This window comes from Aythya ferina (genome assembly GCF_964211825.1).
Source record: "Aythya ferina genome assembly, chromosome: 5".
Classification (NCBI taxonomy): domain Eukaryota; kingdom Metazoa; phylum Chordata; class Aves; order Anseriformes; family Anatidae; genus Aythya; species Aythya ferina.
The window spans coordinates 7,264,323-7,283,163 of NC_140301.1; the positions used below are offsets into that span (position 1 = coordinate 7,264,323).

The 18,841-nt window shown below is 36.1% G+C and overlaps 1 protein-coding gene across 1 annotated transcript in view; it reads left to right on the top strand.

Annotated features, from left to right (window-relative positions):
* The window catches only part of CCDC73 (coiled-coil domain containing 73), a 73,469-nt gene that overhangs the window by 50,221 nt on the left and 4,407 nt on the right, over window positions 1–18,841 (top strand). Inside the window, exons 12-16 of the mRNA XM_084521261.1 lie at window positions 1,861–1,965; window positions 6,530–6,640; window positions 9,585–9,716; window positions 13,721–13,877; window positions 15,074–16,627. Coding sequence (XP_084377387.1) covers window positions 1,861–1,965; window positions 6,530–6,640; window positions 9,585–9,716; window positions 13,721–13,877; window positions 15,074–16,627 — 2,059 coding nt within the window. The remainder of the gene's footprint in view (window positions 1–1,860; window positions 1,966–6,529; window positions 6,641–9,584; window positions 9,717–13,720; window positions 13,878–15,073; window positions 16,628–18,841) is intronic.

The window sequence follows — 18,841 nt, forward strand, 5'->3', positions numbered from 1 at the left end:
TCTGTTTAGTCCAAATAAGCATGATATTCTTGCTACTGTGCCACACCTTACATAGATGATGATAGGATTATCTTCTTTCTCAAACTTAGTTATTTGCTCTGTTCCTGAGCAAATCCTGTTATTCAAGACAGATACATGGAGTCAAGTAACAAACACGTGGCACAAAAATTGTGTTTCCTGTAATAATATCATAATGTACTGGTTTGCAAATATTAAACGTAAAAAGTTTTTGTTTTTTTTTTTTTTTCTTATACAGTTACAGAATTCTCATTCTGCTGCTCATTAAGTGAACACATTGGAGAAATTTTAACCTTGTTCTGAGGCAAGGACAAAAGCAGTAGCTTGCTTGTATACTCACTGAGCACTCGTTAAAGGATAATCCAGCAGTACTCTTACAATTTTTAAACGTTTGTTTGCATTTTGAATTCACTTTTTTAAAAATACTTGACAATAAACATAGAAAACAACAAGAGATGTACTCAGTCTTAATGACTTTAACTGTCTCCATTCCATCCATATTTTCATCTGCAGCGTAGTGAATGGTAGCACCAATGATTGTAAATCTACACCACCTTAACTCATTGGATGGCTGTTTTCTTACAATTTACTCTTCTTGAAGTAGCAATATTGTCTATAGTCATTTAGTCATATCTGTTCTGTTTAACTCAAAGGTTTTTGTCATGAACAGTGTCCTTCAAAAAAAAAAAAAAAAAAAAGATCTTTTCCTGCAGGACAGCTGAAATTTTAATACCCCAACTTTGCATTTGACCAACTTAGTCCATTTGAAATTAAGTTACCGCAATGAATTAACATGCTAGTCTTTCACTTTTGACATCTAGGTTTAAAATACAGAAGGAATAATGGCAAGTCCATGTTTGTAACAGAAATAACAGAACTATGACACATTACTTGTAATGATTCTTCGGTTTAGTCTGAACACTGAAAGAAAGTGTTAATTGCATGTCAAGACTGTAGTGTTCATTAGTACAACTCTGTGCAAAGTCCATGTAGTATCATCTCACATGGAATTTAAACTGAGATTATTATTCCTTCGGAGTAGTGAATGCTTAATGGGTTACAGACAGACAAAGAACCCCGTGTTATAATGACCAGAAGAGTCTTATTGGAATCGCTGAGGCCAATGAATATGAAGCTGAGAATTTGGCCCTGAAGTTTCCCAAAAGGGGAAGAAAAAAAAAAAAAGTATCAGATTAGTTGTTAATTCTAAAAAGGTTACCCATTATAAAACAATTGATGAAGGTACGTCAAAAAATCAGATTGTGACAGCAAAATTTGATGAATATGCATCATGGCATTATATGGTGCAAAGCTAATGTGTGTTAGTTCCAATCTATTAGGATTTAATTTGAGATTCAGAATAACGTCACGTAATGGTGATCCATTAATGCTAGTGATTACATGTCTTTCATAATTTCTCTGGATTTTCCATTATTTTCCAGAACTGTAATATGGTACCATAAAATTATTCTGCTAGATTAATTGAACCCACAGAGGGGTAAGATTTGATGCACATTGTTCTGATTTGCACTGAATTATTTTAAAAATATCAGTGAATTGTTCATTTTAATTATAAGAAAAAATCTCTGATAAAGAATAGTCTATTATAGTCTCCCAGGAAAAAGCCTGAAAGAGCCTAGAGGAGGTCTGGTTCTTCCTACAAGCCCTTCCCAAATGTTGATGTTGGTTGTAATAGGAAATACATTCTAACATACATTATTTTGTATACCACTGACAGAAAAAAAAAAAATAAATGTTGAATGTCAGACATAAATTAACTAATGTTTAAACTTCAGAAACAAAATGTAATTCAATATATCCTGATTTGTTTGTATTAACAAGGAAATTCTCAGCTCTCTACAATGTGTGCAGGAGCTGCTTCAGCGAATAACCCAAAAGAATATTAGAATGGAAAGTGAATTAAATGCACTGAAAGAAGAATATCAGGTCAGATTTTTCTTGATTAGACAAGCTGCTACTATCTGTTATGTATTTTTTAAGTCTAGGGCTGTTAAAGACATCTGTGTGCTTTTCAGAACTTTTGACCTCACTTCCATTGCTCCCTCAGCTCCTTAACTGTCAGCATGAACCTTGAAATGCAGTCTTATGGTTTCCCTCTTTGAGTTCTCCCCCTAAAGTAAATCATGGTTGCCACTCCAATCAACTGTTTCTGGAGGGTAAAAGCAGAATGTTTCTATGGTTGCTTTCAAGTATTTTGAAATCAAATGATTTTATGACTTGATTCTTTTAATTCATTTGTATATAGGTATAAATTTCTTGTTCCCGAAAAGTACTTCAAATTTCAGGACTTCAGAGCTATTGCTTGTCCTCAATTTTGTTAGAGCAAAGAGCCTAACCAAGAATATTCCCTAGTCATTTTTTACTGTGTTGTCTGTCATATTTATGCGAAGGGTGGTAAGTAGTCATGGGATTGCAGTGTTCTTCTTTGAGATTGTAAATAAAATAAAGAAAATTAACAGCTTAGATTTTAAATTATACTACCAGTCAGACTGGCACTGAAGATTAAGGTCATTATCTTTTCTCTTCAGATATTCCATGCAGAGTTCAGCTACAACTATTAATGGGATGATTAATAATTATCCACTGTATTTATTATAATTTATACAATTGCAACTATTCTATTCTTTGCTTCGCCTTTAAGGCAAAGGTTTTGAACTAGCATCTCAGTTTCAAATTAAGCTTTCTATGTGCATATATACTTTTGTTTCTAAGTAAATGCTTCTAACGCTAAATTGAAATTAATTTGCTTCACATAAGTCTTAAACTTGTCTTTTTATAGGTGTAAGCAGTTTGCCTTCTGCCACAATATAAGTATGTGAACTTTGCATTTTGACTGAACAAGTAAATTTATAGATGAGTCTAGGTTCCTGTGTTTAGTCCAGAGTGTTGGCTTTTCATGACTTCAAATTATTTGATCTGACTGCTCTAGAGCCAAGAAGAGATGTTTCTCGGCCCGGAGAATAGTCCCACTAGTTCATCATGAATCTTCAGCATTCTCCAATTCATTTTTCATATAATTTGCTTTACTAAAAGGTTTAAACGTGACAAGGCACAGTTTAAGGTTACTGAAAGGTTAGTGTTAGGTTAGTTTCTTGGCACACTTTAAACTCTTGACCACGATCAATTGAGGCAATTCTACAGGCAAGGGACTGTTAAAAGGAGCATGCTTTTTAGTAAACTGCTGTTTACATGTTGGCTTATCAGCAGAAACAGTGAAATATCTGGGTTAGTTGCTATTCATATGACACTTTTTTTTTGTTAGTGAGAAGGTAATGTGCATTTTATTGTAAGTTGATTAAAATGAATTTGCAAAGAAAAGCAGAGGCTTGAGATAACTGGTTTGTAACCTTACCAATGATGATTTTCATAATAGGGGGGCCCTTGAGGAATCTCAAGTGAATCTTATGTGTTCTGGTTCTTTCCAGATGAACTTTGGCAATTATTTTGATTTGTCAAAAAAATATCTGTCTGTATTTAAATGGTCACCATAAAATATTGTTGCTTTTTACAGCTGCTGGTTTTGCTGACCGTTTGAGACAATTACCAGGATGTTAGCTGCTTATTTTGCCTTGTCATTTTTAAAGCAAGAAATGGAACTTATTTATAAGGAGCTTACTATTTGAATGCTCTACCCACTTTACTGTTGATTTGAGAGCTATTGCTTTTGTTTTTACTGATTCTAGAATCTTAATATGATGAGTAGGTTGTGCAGATCACATTTTATTCCTATGCTCTATCCTACATTCCTGTTACATTTATGAATCTTGGAGTCATTGTACAATACTTAGGAAATATTTTTTTCTTTTACTCACAAAAATAATTCTACTTAGTTTTTGGGCTTGAGATGACTGAATACTTGCAAAATAACATTCAAGTAAGGTCATATTGGCCTTTCTCATTTATCTGTGGATACACAGTGCTAGGATACAAGAGTATCTAATAGTGCAGAAAAGCAAGCTAAAGTTTCTTAGTGAATGACAGTATATATGAGAATGCAACGAATTCGGGTATTCTCCTCTATGCAATTGTCTTTAACATATATTATTCTATTCATCAGCTACTCCCAAGATTTCTTCTTTATATAGTCTGGAATAAATAGGCAACTGATATTTCTTCCTATCTAAATAATAGATTATTTGATCAAATGGAAGAAGACACACTGCAAAGAAGCTTACACTGCAAACTATCTCAACACAGAGACAACTTTGTTCTATCTATTTGTGTAACGTATTATCAAAGGAAATGTACCTACTAGGGATGGGCTTGCTTCTGTTAGTCTTGTTTGCAACCGAACAGAAAGCAGAGGTTGTCTAGGAAGGGGTGGTGTGAAGGTCTTTTGATGATACATGTTCTTGAATCACAGGACTAATACATATGTAAATTTCAGTTCCACTAATTCCACAAGTCACATGTAAACCCAGTGAGGATTTAACTAAGATGATCTTGCTGACTTTGGCATAGGCAAGTTCAGCTTTGCAGAAGTGCTGGGGCAATATGTATGTGCAGTAAGGATCCATCCACCAGTCATTCTGACATCTCATTTTTTCAGGATTACTTAGCATTCTCACTCCTGAATACTGAATTTGGAGGTATCCCTCCAAATCAGGAAATTTCCCCTTCTTGGTCTCCAAAGCAAGAATATTCTTATTATATTGATTGATTGATGTGTTTATAATGGATTTGGCTTTATTTTGTACTGCACACCTGTCTCCATAAATTTCAAACTTCAGTGCTGTAACAACACTGTATTATAGAGATGATGAGGATGCTATGTTTATTTTCGGAAGATGCATTTTGTCTGTTGATATTCTACTAAGGGTCTTCAGGATTTTAAGTGTTTACAGTTAGTTAATGTTAACCCTACACCTACAGGTGTTATTCTGATGTCCATACTGCTTCTAATTACGTCTGTGATGATTATAAGAAAGTACTTTGGACAGTTTATTTTGAAACTATTGTTATTTCAAAAATGTTTCAGTAGGATAGGGTTAACTGAGAGGGCCCAATATTGGGTAGGTGTCTTAGTGAGTTCTTATGTTAAATGGGCAAAGCGAAGGTTTGCTTTGGGAGTGGAGATTTTCAAGGAAAGTTTAGGTGAGGCAGCAACTCTTCTTTTTTTTTTTTCAGTCAGGTACTTTAATTTACTACTTGTTTTGTTGTAAGAACTATGCTGTGAAGAACCATTGCATTCCACCTCAGAGGAGGTTGAATTTGAGCCACATTTATCTTGAAGGATTAAAGAATCCTTTATTTAGAGAAGTAGAGGAGGTTCATCAAAGAAAGGAGATCTTAGACTCCTGGTTTGTAGAACTGTATGAAAGGTGCTACATCTGTGTGCAATTATACAGACAATGTATTGTTGAATTGTCTCACCCTTTTAATTACATAATCTGTTGGAGAAAATTCATTACATTATTATGAACGTCTTTTTCCTTGTGTATAAAAATGCAAGGTAGTCTGCATTTTCCTAGTGTTATACCTGTAAAATATGTTTATATTAATAGAATAGATTAATTCAAATAAGCATTTTTAAATTGTTGGCAAGTGAATTAAGAAGTAGACCCACTTTCAGTTGAAAGGTTAAGTAAAAAGGGATTGCTTTAGAGTAATGCCCTCATATCTTAACATTTTTCATGTGGACTTTCAAAAAAGCTCAGCAGAGTCATAAATATATAGCTGGTCATATAGCTACATACAGTAATGTTTACATTATCAAATATATGCGTCATCTAAATAGTAGGTAATGGATGCAGTAAGTCCTTTATCTTTCATATTGTTTGCTATAAAAGTGTAGTAGGATAAAAATTCCAACAATACCTGAGGTGTGTCAGAAGTTACTGTTGATTTACACAAGTGCTTTAATTTGGCACAGTAAAGCTGAAACATTTAAACAAAAAATATCGTGAGTACAATTAAGATGGTATAAAAACTTCATATTACTGTTATTTTAACACACACTTATTCTGTTTCAGTGACGTAATATAAATTAAAGGATAATCAGACATTGGAACATGAAGTGTTTATTATATAGCTGTTTTAGAGTTTGAAGCTTATACCATTTGTAGGCTAGGTTAATAAACAAATTAGGAAGAAAAAGTGATCAGAAAAATATTGTCTTTGGCTATACAGTAGTTTTTTCCCTAAGTACTTTCTTTAAGGTCTAGATTGTGCTACATTTCACATTTCTCATCTCTGGACTTTATATTACTTTTTCAGCACATTAAAACTTATGCAGTGAAACTGAATAATGGCAAGTGTTTTTATACCCTTTTATAGCCATTTCTTTTTTCATAACCTCCCCCTGTTTCCTGTTAGCTAAACTATAAGCACCTTTCTGTTAATTTATGAAAATTATTGTTGAGATAGCACATTATCACTGATCTGTATGGCACTTTCAGCATGTTAGAAGCAAAGGTCCAAGCAACATAAAACACATCAAAATTCATTAATGTGGTATTGATTATTTTTTGGATAATTAATTTTATTGCAGACCCTTGAAAGAGATAATGAGCTGCAAAGGGAGAAGGCAAAGGAAAATGAAGAAAAGTTCCTTAATCTTCAGAATGAGCATGAGAAAGCACTGAGAACTTGGAAAAAAAATGTAGGTTTATTAAATTAAATGTTATAGTATTAAAAGATTTTTGAAGTAGCCATCAAGCATTTCAGGTAATTCCTAAAAGCCAAGAAAATATTGTAGAAATACTACAATAAAAACAACCAATTCCTTTTCTAATAATGCAGACTCATCTAGAAATTAATATTTAGGAGAAATGGTGCTTTCTGTGCTATGAAAGCTCAGGGAAGTTCTATAAAGCAAGAGTCCCAGGGTATTAGTTGTTGTCCTGAATTAAAAATATTCCAGAATTACACAATTACTATTACCTAGACACAGAAGCTGTTATAACTTTTTAACTTACATGGATTGAATTTTGTATATTTTTCAGAATAATTTTATACACAGTTCATTCAGAGAATACCAGCACTTCTAGGCTGGTATTCTAGGTACACTCTTGTACCCTGAAAAAAACTATTGGTGGTAAACTGTTATACCCTCTGGTGAGGAAAGGAAGGAAAACAAACAAAAAACAACAACATAGGTTGATTAAAGTGGCACATACCGAAGGTAATTCTGAAGGACTGTATGCCCAGAGACTTGGGGGGTGGGCAAAAAGCAATCTCCAACTGAATCGGGTAGAGATGCTGAAGGCTTGCATTGAAGCGGGGGGTCCTCATTTGAAAGGAATTATTTAACAAAGACTGTGGAGTGAAAGGAGATTAAAAAAGGTAAAACCCTGTATATTCTCTCAGTGAATTCACCTCTGCATACACCTAAACAATAGTTTGTCTTCAACATTTGGCATCTTTTCTATGCTTTCATTATTTTTAAATACTTCAGTAATTGCTTACTATTTAAGAATGAGGTATTTTAGCTGTAAAAATGGTGTGCAATAATAAATGTACGTGCACAAGTGAGTAATACTTCTTCAATAAGACACGGTCTGCTTTGTGTGTGGAAATTAGATTCTATCAGCATGTGTTTAATAGCCTCTTTTGTCTTCTACATACTTGGCATCTATTGCCAGAAGGGATTTGAAACTGGTGGACTGTAGTGGGTTTACGTGGCAAGGTTTTGGTAGCAGGGAGCCATAGGGGTGGTTTCTGTGAGAAAGATCTAGAAGCTGCCCCATGTTTGGGAAGGGCCCCATTGTTTTCCAGATCCGAGCCAATAAGCGATGTTGTTTTGTGCCTCTGTGAGAGCATATTTAAGACAGGGAAAAAACGCTGCGCCACACAGCAGCCGGGAGAGTCAAGGGAGTGAGAGAACAGCCTTGCACCAAGGTCAGTGTAGAAGGAGGGGGAGAGGTGCTCCAGGCGCCGGAGCAGAAGTCCCCTGCGGCCTGTGGTGAGGACCATGGTGAAGCAGGATGTCCCCCTGCAGCCCATGGAGTACCACGGTGGAGCAGGGTTCCACGCTGCAGCCCGTGGAAGAGACCACGGTGGAGCAGGTGGCCCTGCACCGACGGAGGCTGCCGCCTGTGGAAGACCCCTGCTGGAGCAGATTCCGGGCCAGACCTGTAGCCCGTGGAGAGGAGCCCACGCAGGAGCAGGTGACCTGGCAGGAGCTGCTGCCCGTAGGGGAGCCAGGTTGGAGCAGTTTTCTCCTGAGGGATGGACCCCGTGTTACGGACCCATATCTGGAGCAGTTCTGAAAGAGCTGCTGCCTGTGGGAAGCCCACGCCGGATCAGTTCATCAAGGACTGCATCCCGTGGGTGGGACCCCACAGCACAGGGGACGAGAGTGACCGAGAAGGAGCGGCAGAGAAGAAGTGCTGTAGACTGACCATAACCCCCATTCCCCCGTTCCCCTGCGCCGCTCGGGGGGAGGAGGTGGAAGAGGGTGGATGGGGGGGGAAGGTGCTTTTGTTTTTTTTTTTCCCTTTGTTTTCTCACTTCTCTCACTTGTTAGTTGTAGGCAATAAATCTTACTATCTCCTTATGCCGAGTCTGTTTTGCCCGTTACAATAATTATTGCATGATTTTCTCGTCCTTATCTCAATCCTTGAGTCCTTTTCACATATTTTCTCCCCATTCCTCTTTGAGGAGGGGGAGTGAGAGAGCGGCTGTGGTGGAGCTCGGCGTGCCCACTCGAGCGGAACCACGACATGGACTGATTGTATCAGCGAGGCTGTGGGGAAATCTTAGGCCTGTTGTCCTAACTCTTTGAGCGCAACCACTATGGACATGACTATGGGCTTGAGACTACAAAATACCTGCACTGTTCTGATGCTTGCTGCTCTGAGGAGAAAAGATTCCATCTTACTAATTTCTCGCAGAGGCTTATACCCTAGGTTCTTGTATAGACATGGAAATTGGCCCTGTTTATTTCTCAGAAAAGTTTCTATCTTCTCTTTAGAAGGTACCTCCGCACCCCAAATATTTTACTGTGACTAACTAGAAATTTGGACTTTTAATTTTGTAAAGCCTAGCATCGTGGTGGATAACATTAACATTACACGCTCTTCTGAAAATATTTGCTAATGAAATGAAGGTATTTCTGTAAAGTTGCCTTTTTTTTCCTTTACAGACTGTCTTTTTGACCATACTTCTTGTTCTAAGTAGAAAAATGTGATTGTTACATACTCACTGAAGAAGCATTGGTCACTTGAGGCTATTTACAGAAGTAGTTCCACGCAAATTACTTATTATAGTTCCTTGAAAATGTAGATAGAGAACGAATACTTACTAGCATGTTTATCTTTGAGCAGAAAAAAAGCTATAAATACAAATCCTACCTTTTGGAGAGTTACAACCTGAAGTAAATGAACAAAGCCCAAATAATATTTATATATATATATATATATATATATAAAGATGATAATGATTAAAATCTTGGTGTGAACAAAAAGTTTCAAAATTGTCTTATTTTGTGCATTCCTCAGCATCTATACATTCTTCTAAGTTGTTGATACTGGTGTAACATGCCATTTTTCATATTTGAACATGCAGTAAAGATCTATGTATGTGTGTTTTCTGCTTTGTTATAGGAGGAAAATATGAGAAGAGAGATAGCCACTATAAAAAATGAGCTGAATTCCCTTAAGGGGGCTCAAGGACGTCTTGAAGATTATCCTCCTCCTCTGGGAAACCAGTATGCTGAGCAAGTGGAAAGTCTGCAGGTAAGTGTATCTAACAGCTGCAGTACTTTGCATTTCTTCCTAAAAATAAATAAATTAACCTTAGAGAATGAGAGACATGGCAGTTTTTCTAGTCTGGCTCTTATGTCCGCTGATCTTCCCTTGACATTACTTAAGCCTAGAAATTTCTCTTGTAGCCAATGATCCAAGACCCCATTAAAATTTACTGTACCCAGAGAAAGTTTCCCTTTCTTCTAGAGGGCACTTTTACCATAGAAACTTGGGATGTTCATTATTCTATTAGATATATAGCAATTATCTTAAATAATGTAATGCATCTTTCCTAAATCACATTTCACATGTATTTTGCATAGGTGCTTCTCAAATGCTATGTGCAGATGCACTGACCCTTTACATGCATGCAAGTTTCCTGTAATTGTGGAAGTTCAAATCGACTTCTACTCAGAGGAACAAATTTGAGCCTACGTAACATGGGACAGATCAGAATTTTCATCTTATCAGCAAATAGATAATCTAAGGCCTTTAATTTTAGTTCAAACAAACTAAATAGCCTTTATTTTGCTGCTTCTGTTTAAGAATCAAAGGCATAGTAAGCTGTACAAGTTATGAATGCAGGAGGTAGATGGCTGGTTTACGCAGTGCAGCTTGAAATAAATTGAGCTTGCATTGCTGCGTGAGCCAAGTCTACATTCAGTTCTATATTCAGGGCATGTATGAGAAGTCAGCAAGTGATAAGGTTCATGAAGATGGTCTTTTGGAGCAAAAGGATAAACACTTAGCGCTATAGCTATGTGTTACCTACTTGAACTGGATTGCAAACTTATATTCCAGTCTTTCATATGACTGAAAAAAATAGAGTCATAAGTTATAAGAAGCTTTTCTTCTGTGTTGAGTATAATCTGTTGTTTGGTTGAGCATTGACTGTATCTCTTTTCCATTCATTTTTACATTCAGATAATGGTTTATCCTTCACAGAAGGGAAAACTCATTCTGAATATCTCTGATTTTTGCTTTTAGTGTTAGGAAGACACTGGGTGGAAACTTATTGATGTTTTTTTCAGAACTAGGCTGTGAATTGACAGTGAAAAAACATCCAAAAAAAAAAGGATTTAGAAGAACAAAAGAATTTCTTCACGATACATGCATGCTATGTTTATAGCACACATCCATACATACACCCGTAAACATACACACATCTGGTGTGTGCTTAATAATGCAATGGAAATTAGACTTGACATGAGTACTCATCATGCAATAGCTGTATGAATTCTACCAGGTATAATGTAGAATTACAGGGAGGAGTTGTGTAACTTTGAAAAATCTTGTATTTCATTTTAATTCAAAGAAAAAAAAAATATTTTTAAGATGCAGAAACAAAGCATGCTGTCAGCCATTTATGAGAAACTGTACTTGTACTTACTGAGAAAATCCCATGTGTTTTAAGGTCGATAAGCCTGAAGCATGTGTTTAAAAATGGTGAAAACAAATGGAGGTGTCATCTAAATAGGTATCTTTACCTATCTTACAGTGAATTGCCATACCGCTTTGTGTGGTAAGATTGTAAGATTTCAAAAGCTTGACGGGTTAGGTGGAGTAAAATCCACAGTCGAACACTGTCGAGAAATTAGAGGATATGCAGCAGATTGTATTGATCATTCTAATTTGTACTATTTCATTTTGTATTAGTAATGAGGTAGTGTCTCATATAACATAAAAGGGCAGCATTGTCGTTATGTTTAGATAGTGTTGGCTATGGTTTAGATGAAGCAAGCATTGCAAGAAAATAAAAACTGTGTTTGTTTTTACACCCAGTACCATCTGAAGTCCCTGTGATTACTTGCAGGGCATGAAATTTAGCATGTATGTAAACTTAATACAAATCACCTGTGGAACAGGAATTAAGCAAAAACCTTCTTTTAAAGAAAACTACGAAGTCAGACCTCATTTCAGAGACAAATTCATACCTGAATAATTACACCCATGTTGGCTTATGCATTGCAATTTAATTAAACTAAATGTGAAGCATGGTAAAGTTATATTTAACTTGTAATGCAGTTGTGTACCACTATAGAACAGGACTACACCGAGCAGCAGGCTATTTATATTATTGTGCTTGCAATACATACTGGGAGAGCTGGTTTTAAGAAAGCTTTGAATTTCATACCATGAAATATGGTGTTGAGGGAAAGGTCATCTTAGGTTAGATGTATGTTGTGTAGATGTATTTTACTAACTTACAGGGGGAGAGAAATAAAATCCAGATTTGGAAGTTTCGATATTTAGGCTTCATAGTTTAGGCATCTTACACATTATTTCTGAAAGGATGAACAGGTGTTTGAAGTTCACGGAAACTAGGTGTAGTCAGCCTTTCAGAAAATCTGGAGAGGAATCATGCAGTTTTTCTCCCTTTCTAAGAACGTTTTATTAGGTTTGTTTCAGATCCATCCAACAGTTCAGCCCATACCAACAAATGGGGTAGGTTCTATTGCAGTAGGTCTATACCTGTACAAAATGAAGTTATGTGGGGTTGTTTTTGTTTCTGTCTAAAGAAACAGCTCTTAGAAGCAAGAGGGTATGAAGGGACTGTGGCTTTTATGAAAGAAAAAGTAAGTTTATAGTATTTGTATTTGAAAAGAAAAGCTTTAAAATGTGATGCCAAAGCTGCACGTAACCAAGAAGTAGAATCAGCTAATTAAAAGATTAAAAAACCAAAAAAGATTTAATATTTATGATTTCAAGTTAGTCTTTACAGGGGAGATGATTTACCCCACCCCTACCCCAAAAGAGGAAAAAAATCAGACAAATTGAAGGTGGAATATTTGGCAAAGAAATTTGATTTCAGTTCCTCTCCATTTGCCATGACTCCTCCCTTCCCCAAATCAGCAAAGCTGGGAGCGTCAGGATGTTTCTGTGACCTGTAGAAAATCGTTTCCTGCAGATTTGTATTGTACATCATCTACTACCACACCACTGCAATAATCCTATTTTTCACCACTGCCTATGCACCTCCCCACATTTTACAATACACTTTGTCCTCCCCAGAGATCTGATGCAACACATAGCTCTTGTAACTCCCTCCCACATCCCAGCCTTCCTTCTGCAACACCTCCAGCCACCCAAGTATCTTCAGCTTCTTCTCTTGTCTTTTATGGACTAAGCAGTGCCCCTGCTCCCTCCCACAGCTACCTACTTTTATCTGAGCCAGCATGTGCTCCTGCCTTCAGCTGTCAAGAACAGAACAGATAAATGATGCCTTGTCTTTTCCCTTTTTCTTTTTTTTTTTTTGTTTTCTTTTTTTTTTTTTGTGTGTGTGTGTGGAGGGAGGGAGGGAGGAAGGAGGGCTAGGCAAGTGGATGGGTTGTTTTTTTTTTTGTGTGTGTTTAGGGTGTTTCTTCAGTTCAGCTTCCAGTTGTCGCAGAACTTTATGGAATTTAACATCTTTCAGGCTTCTACTCCTGTTGAGTTCGATTGTTCAGGTTCAAAATCCAGCTGGGAGGGAATGAGGAATGAGCAGTTTAATCGAGTGAAAATTTGTAAGACATATTTGCCTCTGAAACAGTTAAAAATCCCAGGTGGTTTGTTAGAAGAAGAAAAAAGCGTTAATGTGTGTATGCATGTGTTTGAATGTAATTAGCAATTATGCAGGTTTTTTCCACATGTAATTACTGAGCAGGTCACTGATCTAGCCTGCAGACAGAGGGAGTAATCCAGTCAGAAGGTGCTGAAAACATCTTCCTTCCTCTGAAAAACTCTGTCAATCAGTGTATTTTTTTTTTATTTTTTTATTTTTTTATTTTTTTCCTGTGGGCTGTAATATAGTAGGGCCTAATTTCTTTCCTGCTCTTCTAGGGTGCAGACCTGCCTTTTTTTTTCCTTCCCATTTACATTAACTTGGTGTATTTCAGGAGAATGGTCTTTGGCTTTCATCAGAATAGTGAAGACTAATTCAGGTCTTGAATTTAAATTTCATCAGAGACTCTAGTAGTTTATTAAACTATTTGTAATTTTTTTCCCCCTTGTGCTAGAGTGGTCAAGAACCATCAAAATACAGTGAAATGCAGACTATTCAGAATGAAAACGAGAGTATGCAATCTATACTAAGAAAAGACAGTATTCTTGGACGTGAAGATGAAATTGAAGTAAAAAACTCCTTAAGCACTGAGGAATTACAGATAGAGCAAAGTAATAAGATTACCCGGATAGTAGAGATAAGTAATATTATTGATAAAAGGATAACTATTTACATTACAGTATGTGATAAGAGAATGCTCGAGTCCTGAATCAAATATTTTTTCTACTAACAACCGTAAAATTCTTGGTGTCAGTAATGCTAATCTGTGATAAACTCACAAGGCTCTGAATGAAAATACAGTACTTCTGCTGGCTGCCCTGGGACATAAAGTTAGATCTGTGTATTGTCACTCCTCAAGCTGTTGCAATACCTTCTCCTGTATGCCAGTTCAGAAGTGAGTAAGGGTTAAGACGAACTATGTATTTAGAAGTGTACGAAAGCAAAAACAAGGAAGAACTTTCCTTTCCCATAAAACAATGAAAATGGGCACAAGACTGCTTGCCCTGCACATGAAAGTGAAAGTCTGTTCCTGGGGAATAATACTTTGATAAACACATAATACTTTCCTACCCAAAGTACTTTATAACTCCACTAAGTAATTTTTTTGAAGCCTAAAGAAAATGTACTTAAGTCTTTAATGCTTAGTTTCTAAAACTGTAACAAAGGTAAGTGGAAATTTAAAAGATTATTGACTGTAAAATTATTGCTTTAAAGGATCAGTGCTCATAGCATCCAAGCGTATTTTTCAGAAAACACCTTTCTGATGTTGAAATGCTTTAGTTATTCCTCACTGGCTCACTGCCATCAAGTTGTAGGAGATTCCTTTTGGTACGAACATAGTTGCTTAATTGGGTTTGGCTTCTGTTTTGGTTTTTATTAGCTAGAAATGCCATTTCCAAAAACCAAAGACAAATAGTCACAGTAGTAGACCACTGACAAACTTTGTTAGACAAACATGGGTTGATTAAGCGTGTTATAGTTTCATATAACACCCTTTCAATAAGGCTGGCAAATACCAATTGGGAAATATTTCAATATATATTCAATATAATCCATGACTAAACTGTACAGAATGTTAATATATTTTCTATTTGAACAGGCTATAAATATTTTATAAATTACAATAATATTTGTCTTCAGCAATTTTTTGCTTTATTTGTATGTGTATTGAAATATTGCTCTAATGTAAGAAAAATCTGTATTGACACTAACCTTGAAACTATATTTGGAAGCTTTGAACTGTGAAAACATTGCTTTATTTAACCTCTTCATCATCTATTGCTAACTAGAGAATACACTTTAACAGATTTACAAGTTCCTGAAAACAGTTTTAAGGATGAAATTAATGTTGCTAGCCATTATGAAGAAAAGCAAAGGGAGGTTTCTCCCAGGAATACCCTCTGCACAGATACTGATTTAATTACCCAAGGACAGACCTCTGAAATACATGTCGCTGAGTGCAAAGAAGCAGAAAATCTAGGAACTACACATAGAATGCTACTGGAGGAAAGCAATGCGAATTTAGAACAAAAGCTACAGGACAGCACTGATCCAGTGGCAGCATGCCACACAGAAACGAGAAAGGTATTTTTAGACAGCACTGACACAGTTTTCTATGAGAAAAATGCGAGTCAAGACGCCCATTCTAGTAAGCAAGAATTGTGTAATACTACACATGAATCAATTTGTACTGAGGCAGACAAACAATCAAATACTATAGAGCACAACAGTGTCCTTATGTCTGAAGCATCTGAAAAAGAGTCTGAAGCAGTTTCCTGCGTTGAGAAGAATGTTGTGTGTGAGCGAACGACCGATAATCATCAAGCGAAAGAATTCAATTTTGGCATCCTTCCTTATGCTAAGGAGAACTCTCAGACAGAATACCAGAAATGTAGCTTGCTGGACAGTGATAATTATGTAGGTAACATATTACATAGAACAGAAAAGATCTTGTTAAAGCTGAGTGGTTTACACAGAAATAAGTTTCCTTTTAAACAGACAGATGTAGATGCTGAAGAAAGAAATTACAATGACAAAGACAGAAACATGAGCAGAAATAGTGCACTAAGGAGTACTGGGTTTCCAGCTACTGATGCTCAAAATACACCCTCTGTTTGTTGTAATAATGCAAGTGCCAGTGCTGCTGCAAAAGAACACAGTAGTAATATGCCTGTTACAGGTACTTCAAATTTATGCCCTGAAAAAGTAGACAGAGGAATAAATGTGGATGATACACGCAGCAAACAAACTGAACAAGGCAGTACTGAGCAATCAGGAGGTGATACAAATACATGCACGCTGAATGCTGAAGCTGTATCTCCAGTAAAGGCTGCTGATCTTGAAATAACTGCTCATAAAGTCGCAACAGATGGAATTAGTACAGAAATTTTTTTTCTATGTGAAAAACTTAATGATGATATTCAGGCACAGTTCATCAAAAATGGACATTCCCTGGAGATTAATGATAATTCAATAAATAATGCATTGTTAAAAGAGAAAAAAGGATCACTGCACAGTACAGTTCCAGGAAGGAAGTTTGCTGAGGGTCACCTGAAAGAATCATGCTCTTTACCCACGAGAACATCTGGAAATTTAGTAAATGTAAGTGGAAGGTCATCCTTTGATCTTTCAACTTCAGATAAAAAAGCTGAGAAAACTCCAGTATACTTCAGTTTTTTAGACCTTGGTTCTTGTTCAAGAGTAAATCAAATGAGAAGTCAAGTTACATGGACTTCAGCTGCCAAAGAACCTCCCATTTTGAAAGAGAAACTACCATGCCTAGTGGAAAACAGAAAGGTTATTTCAAAAGCACAATGTCAAAGTCCTGATGAAAATGTTGCCAAGAGAGAAAAAGGACTAGGTAAGAAAAAAGTATGCTTTGAAGTATGTATTGACTAGATTAAAAAAAATAATAATAATAACCAAAATGTGTTTTTTTTTTTTTCCTGCATTTAAGTAGTGTAGCATTAGAAAACATGTTGTCATTTTTGTGGAAAAAAAAAAAAAACAACAACAACAAAAAACATACACACAAAAAAAAAACTGATTGATGAAAGATAACCTGAGAAATCTAATAGTATAAATGCAGCTAAGTAGCTTTTTTTTATTTAATCAATTTAAATCAATTGATTAAATCAACTTTTTCTCCTATTTCCTTAGTGAAAGAAAACCAGTGTAATGGAATTTTATAGGCATTTGAAACCCTAATGTGGTGTGTATTTATATACTTTATTGTGCATCTTCAGTTCAGATGGACACTCAGAACCATCTGAACGTGTGAAAGATTATTCTCTGAAGCTTTGTAAATCACACTAGGCTGTTGGGAGTTCTCGATGAGGTTTTTCATCTTTTGTTGTTGACGCTTGGTGATTACTTGCTGAGCAATATTTTGCCTTCATAAAAATAAACATTTTATTCCACATTTATACATCATTACTAAAATGCAGGAAGAACTATATTTTAGATTTGTTTTGCAATAAGATTAGTGCTATTACTCCTGTATTTATTTACTAAAAATGCCATTTTAAAACTCAATCTCTTACCAAAGTAATAAAAACATTTCTATATCCACAGCAAAAAGGACTTCAAAATGTTTGTAGATATTCCTCTACTTCAGTAACTGGACAGAGTAAAAGGTATTTTAAGCACTGCCTTCCTTCCTCAAAATAAAGCTTATACGTGAATTCTATTCTGAACACGTATATGCTGTAAGCTTAAAAAAACAATCTGTTATCCTCTGGAACAAATTAAAGCCCTACTTTTGTTGAAAAATGGCATTTTGGTTGCTTAGATGTTTTCCAAAAGAGCTAGGCCTGCAGTGTAGGGTGTTTGTATCTATTTCAGGTTTTGCTGATGTAGTGTTTTGTATTTCGCCCCTTCAGTGTGTGAACAGAATGGAAGCCAACCCCTTGGTTTTGCAGCCAGTGGCAGTGAGATGGAAAACCATCAGTTTGGTTTCCTAATATTGTTCACGTATTATGATTTGAAGTTTATAGGTGATTTTGTTTCTGTAGTTGGTCTCTTGCATGTGTTTATTTCTATACACACGATTATTTGAAGCTCAGTTTCAGATGAGCCTCTGTCACTAAAATGAAAGTAGCAAGGTAGCAGAATTCTGATCTCAGATGGCACATTATTATTTCATTAACGTGAATTTCAGTAGCAGTTTCAAGAAAATAAATGCACAGTTGTAATATTCTTTCTGGATCTTCTCTGGAAGAAAGGATTGCACTATTTGAAGATCTTCCATGCGTTGTTTCTTCTTTTCTTGCCAGACACCTTTTTGTATGCAAAGTAGAGTAATTCTAAGAAGTGAGTCTGACAAGTTCATCCAAAGGAGCCAGCAGGGATTTGAATATGACTCTAATACCACAAACGAGTTGCCTAGTGACCAGTACAGTCACCAGACCTCTTTAATTCTGGCAAAACTTCCCAGCTGAGGATCTTGGGCTGTGTTCCAGATCTGCATCTCCCTCTCATCATACTGCCTAATTTATATAGGTCCCTACTTCTGCTTGCTGGCCTCTCTGAATCCTGCGCCTCTTGGAGAGTAGAAAATCTTACTGACAGGGCACCTAAGAATTAATTGTTGTGCTACACTTGGCACTGCAATTCCCAATATATGTTGTGTATTTTTTCAAAATATTTTCCCAAATGGGAAGAGCATTGGAATTCTGTAAGCCTGTCAGAGGAAATCCCTTCTATGGCCTAACCAAAATGTAAAATCTGCTATTTATACAACAGTTCTGGTTGCAGGGAGCAGCTATGCCATACTGAGCAGAGAAATGAATAGGGAATGGTCAGAATCTTCCTGGGAAGACACTGAAAAAGAAATCAAACACAAATCCCAAACCCTTTTTCTCTCTTCCCACCTGCTTCTGCTCCTGTTAATCCTCCCCCTCCTAAAAAAAAAAAAAAGAAAAAAGAAAAAAAAAAATCTGTTCTTAATCAACTATATTGCAGACTTGAGGTAAAATATATTTTTATAGCTAAGTAATGATTTTACTATTATACCAGTAATTGATGGGCATCTGTGTAGTGACAAAACAGCTCCTGTTTGCATTATGAGTGATTT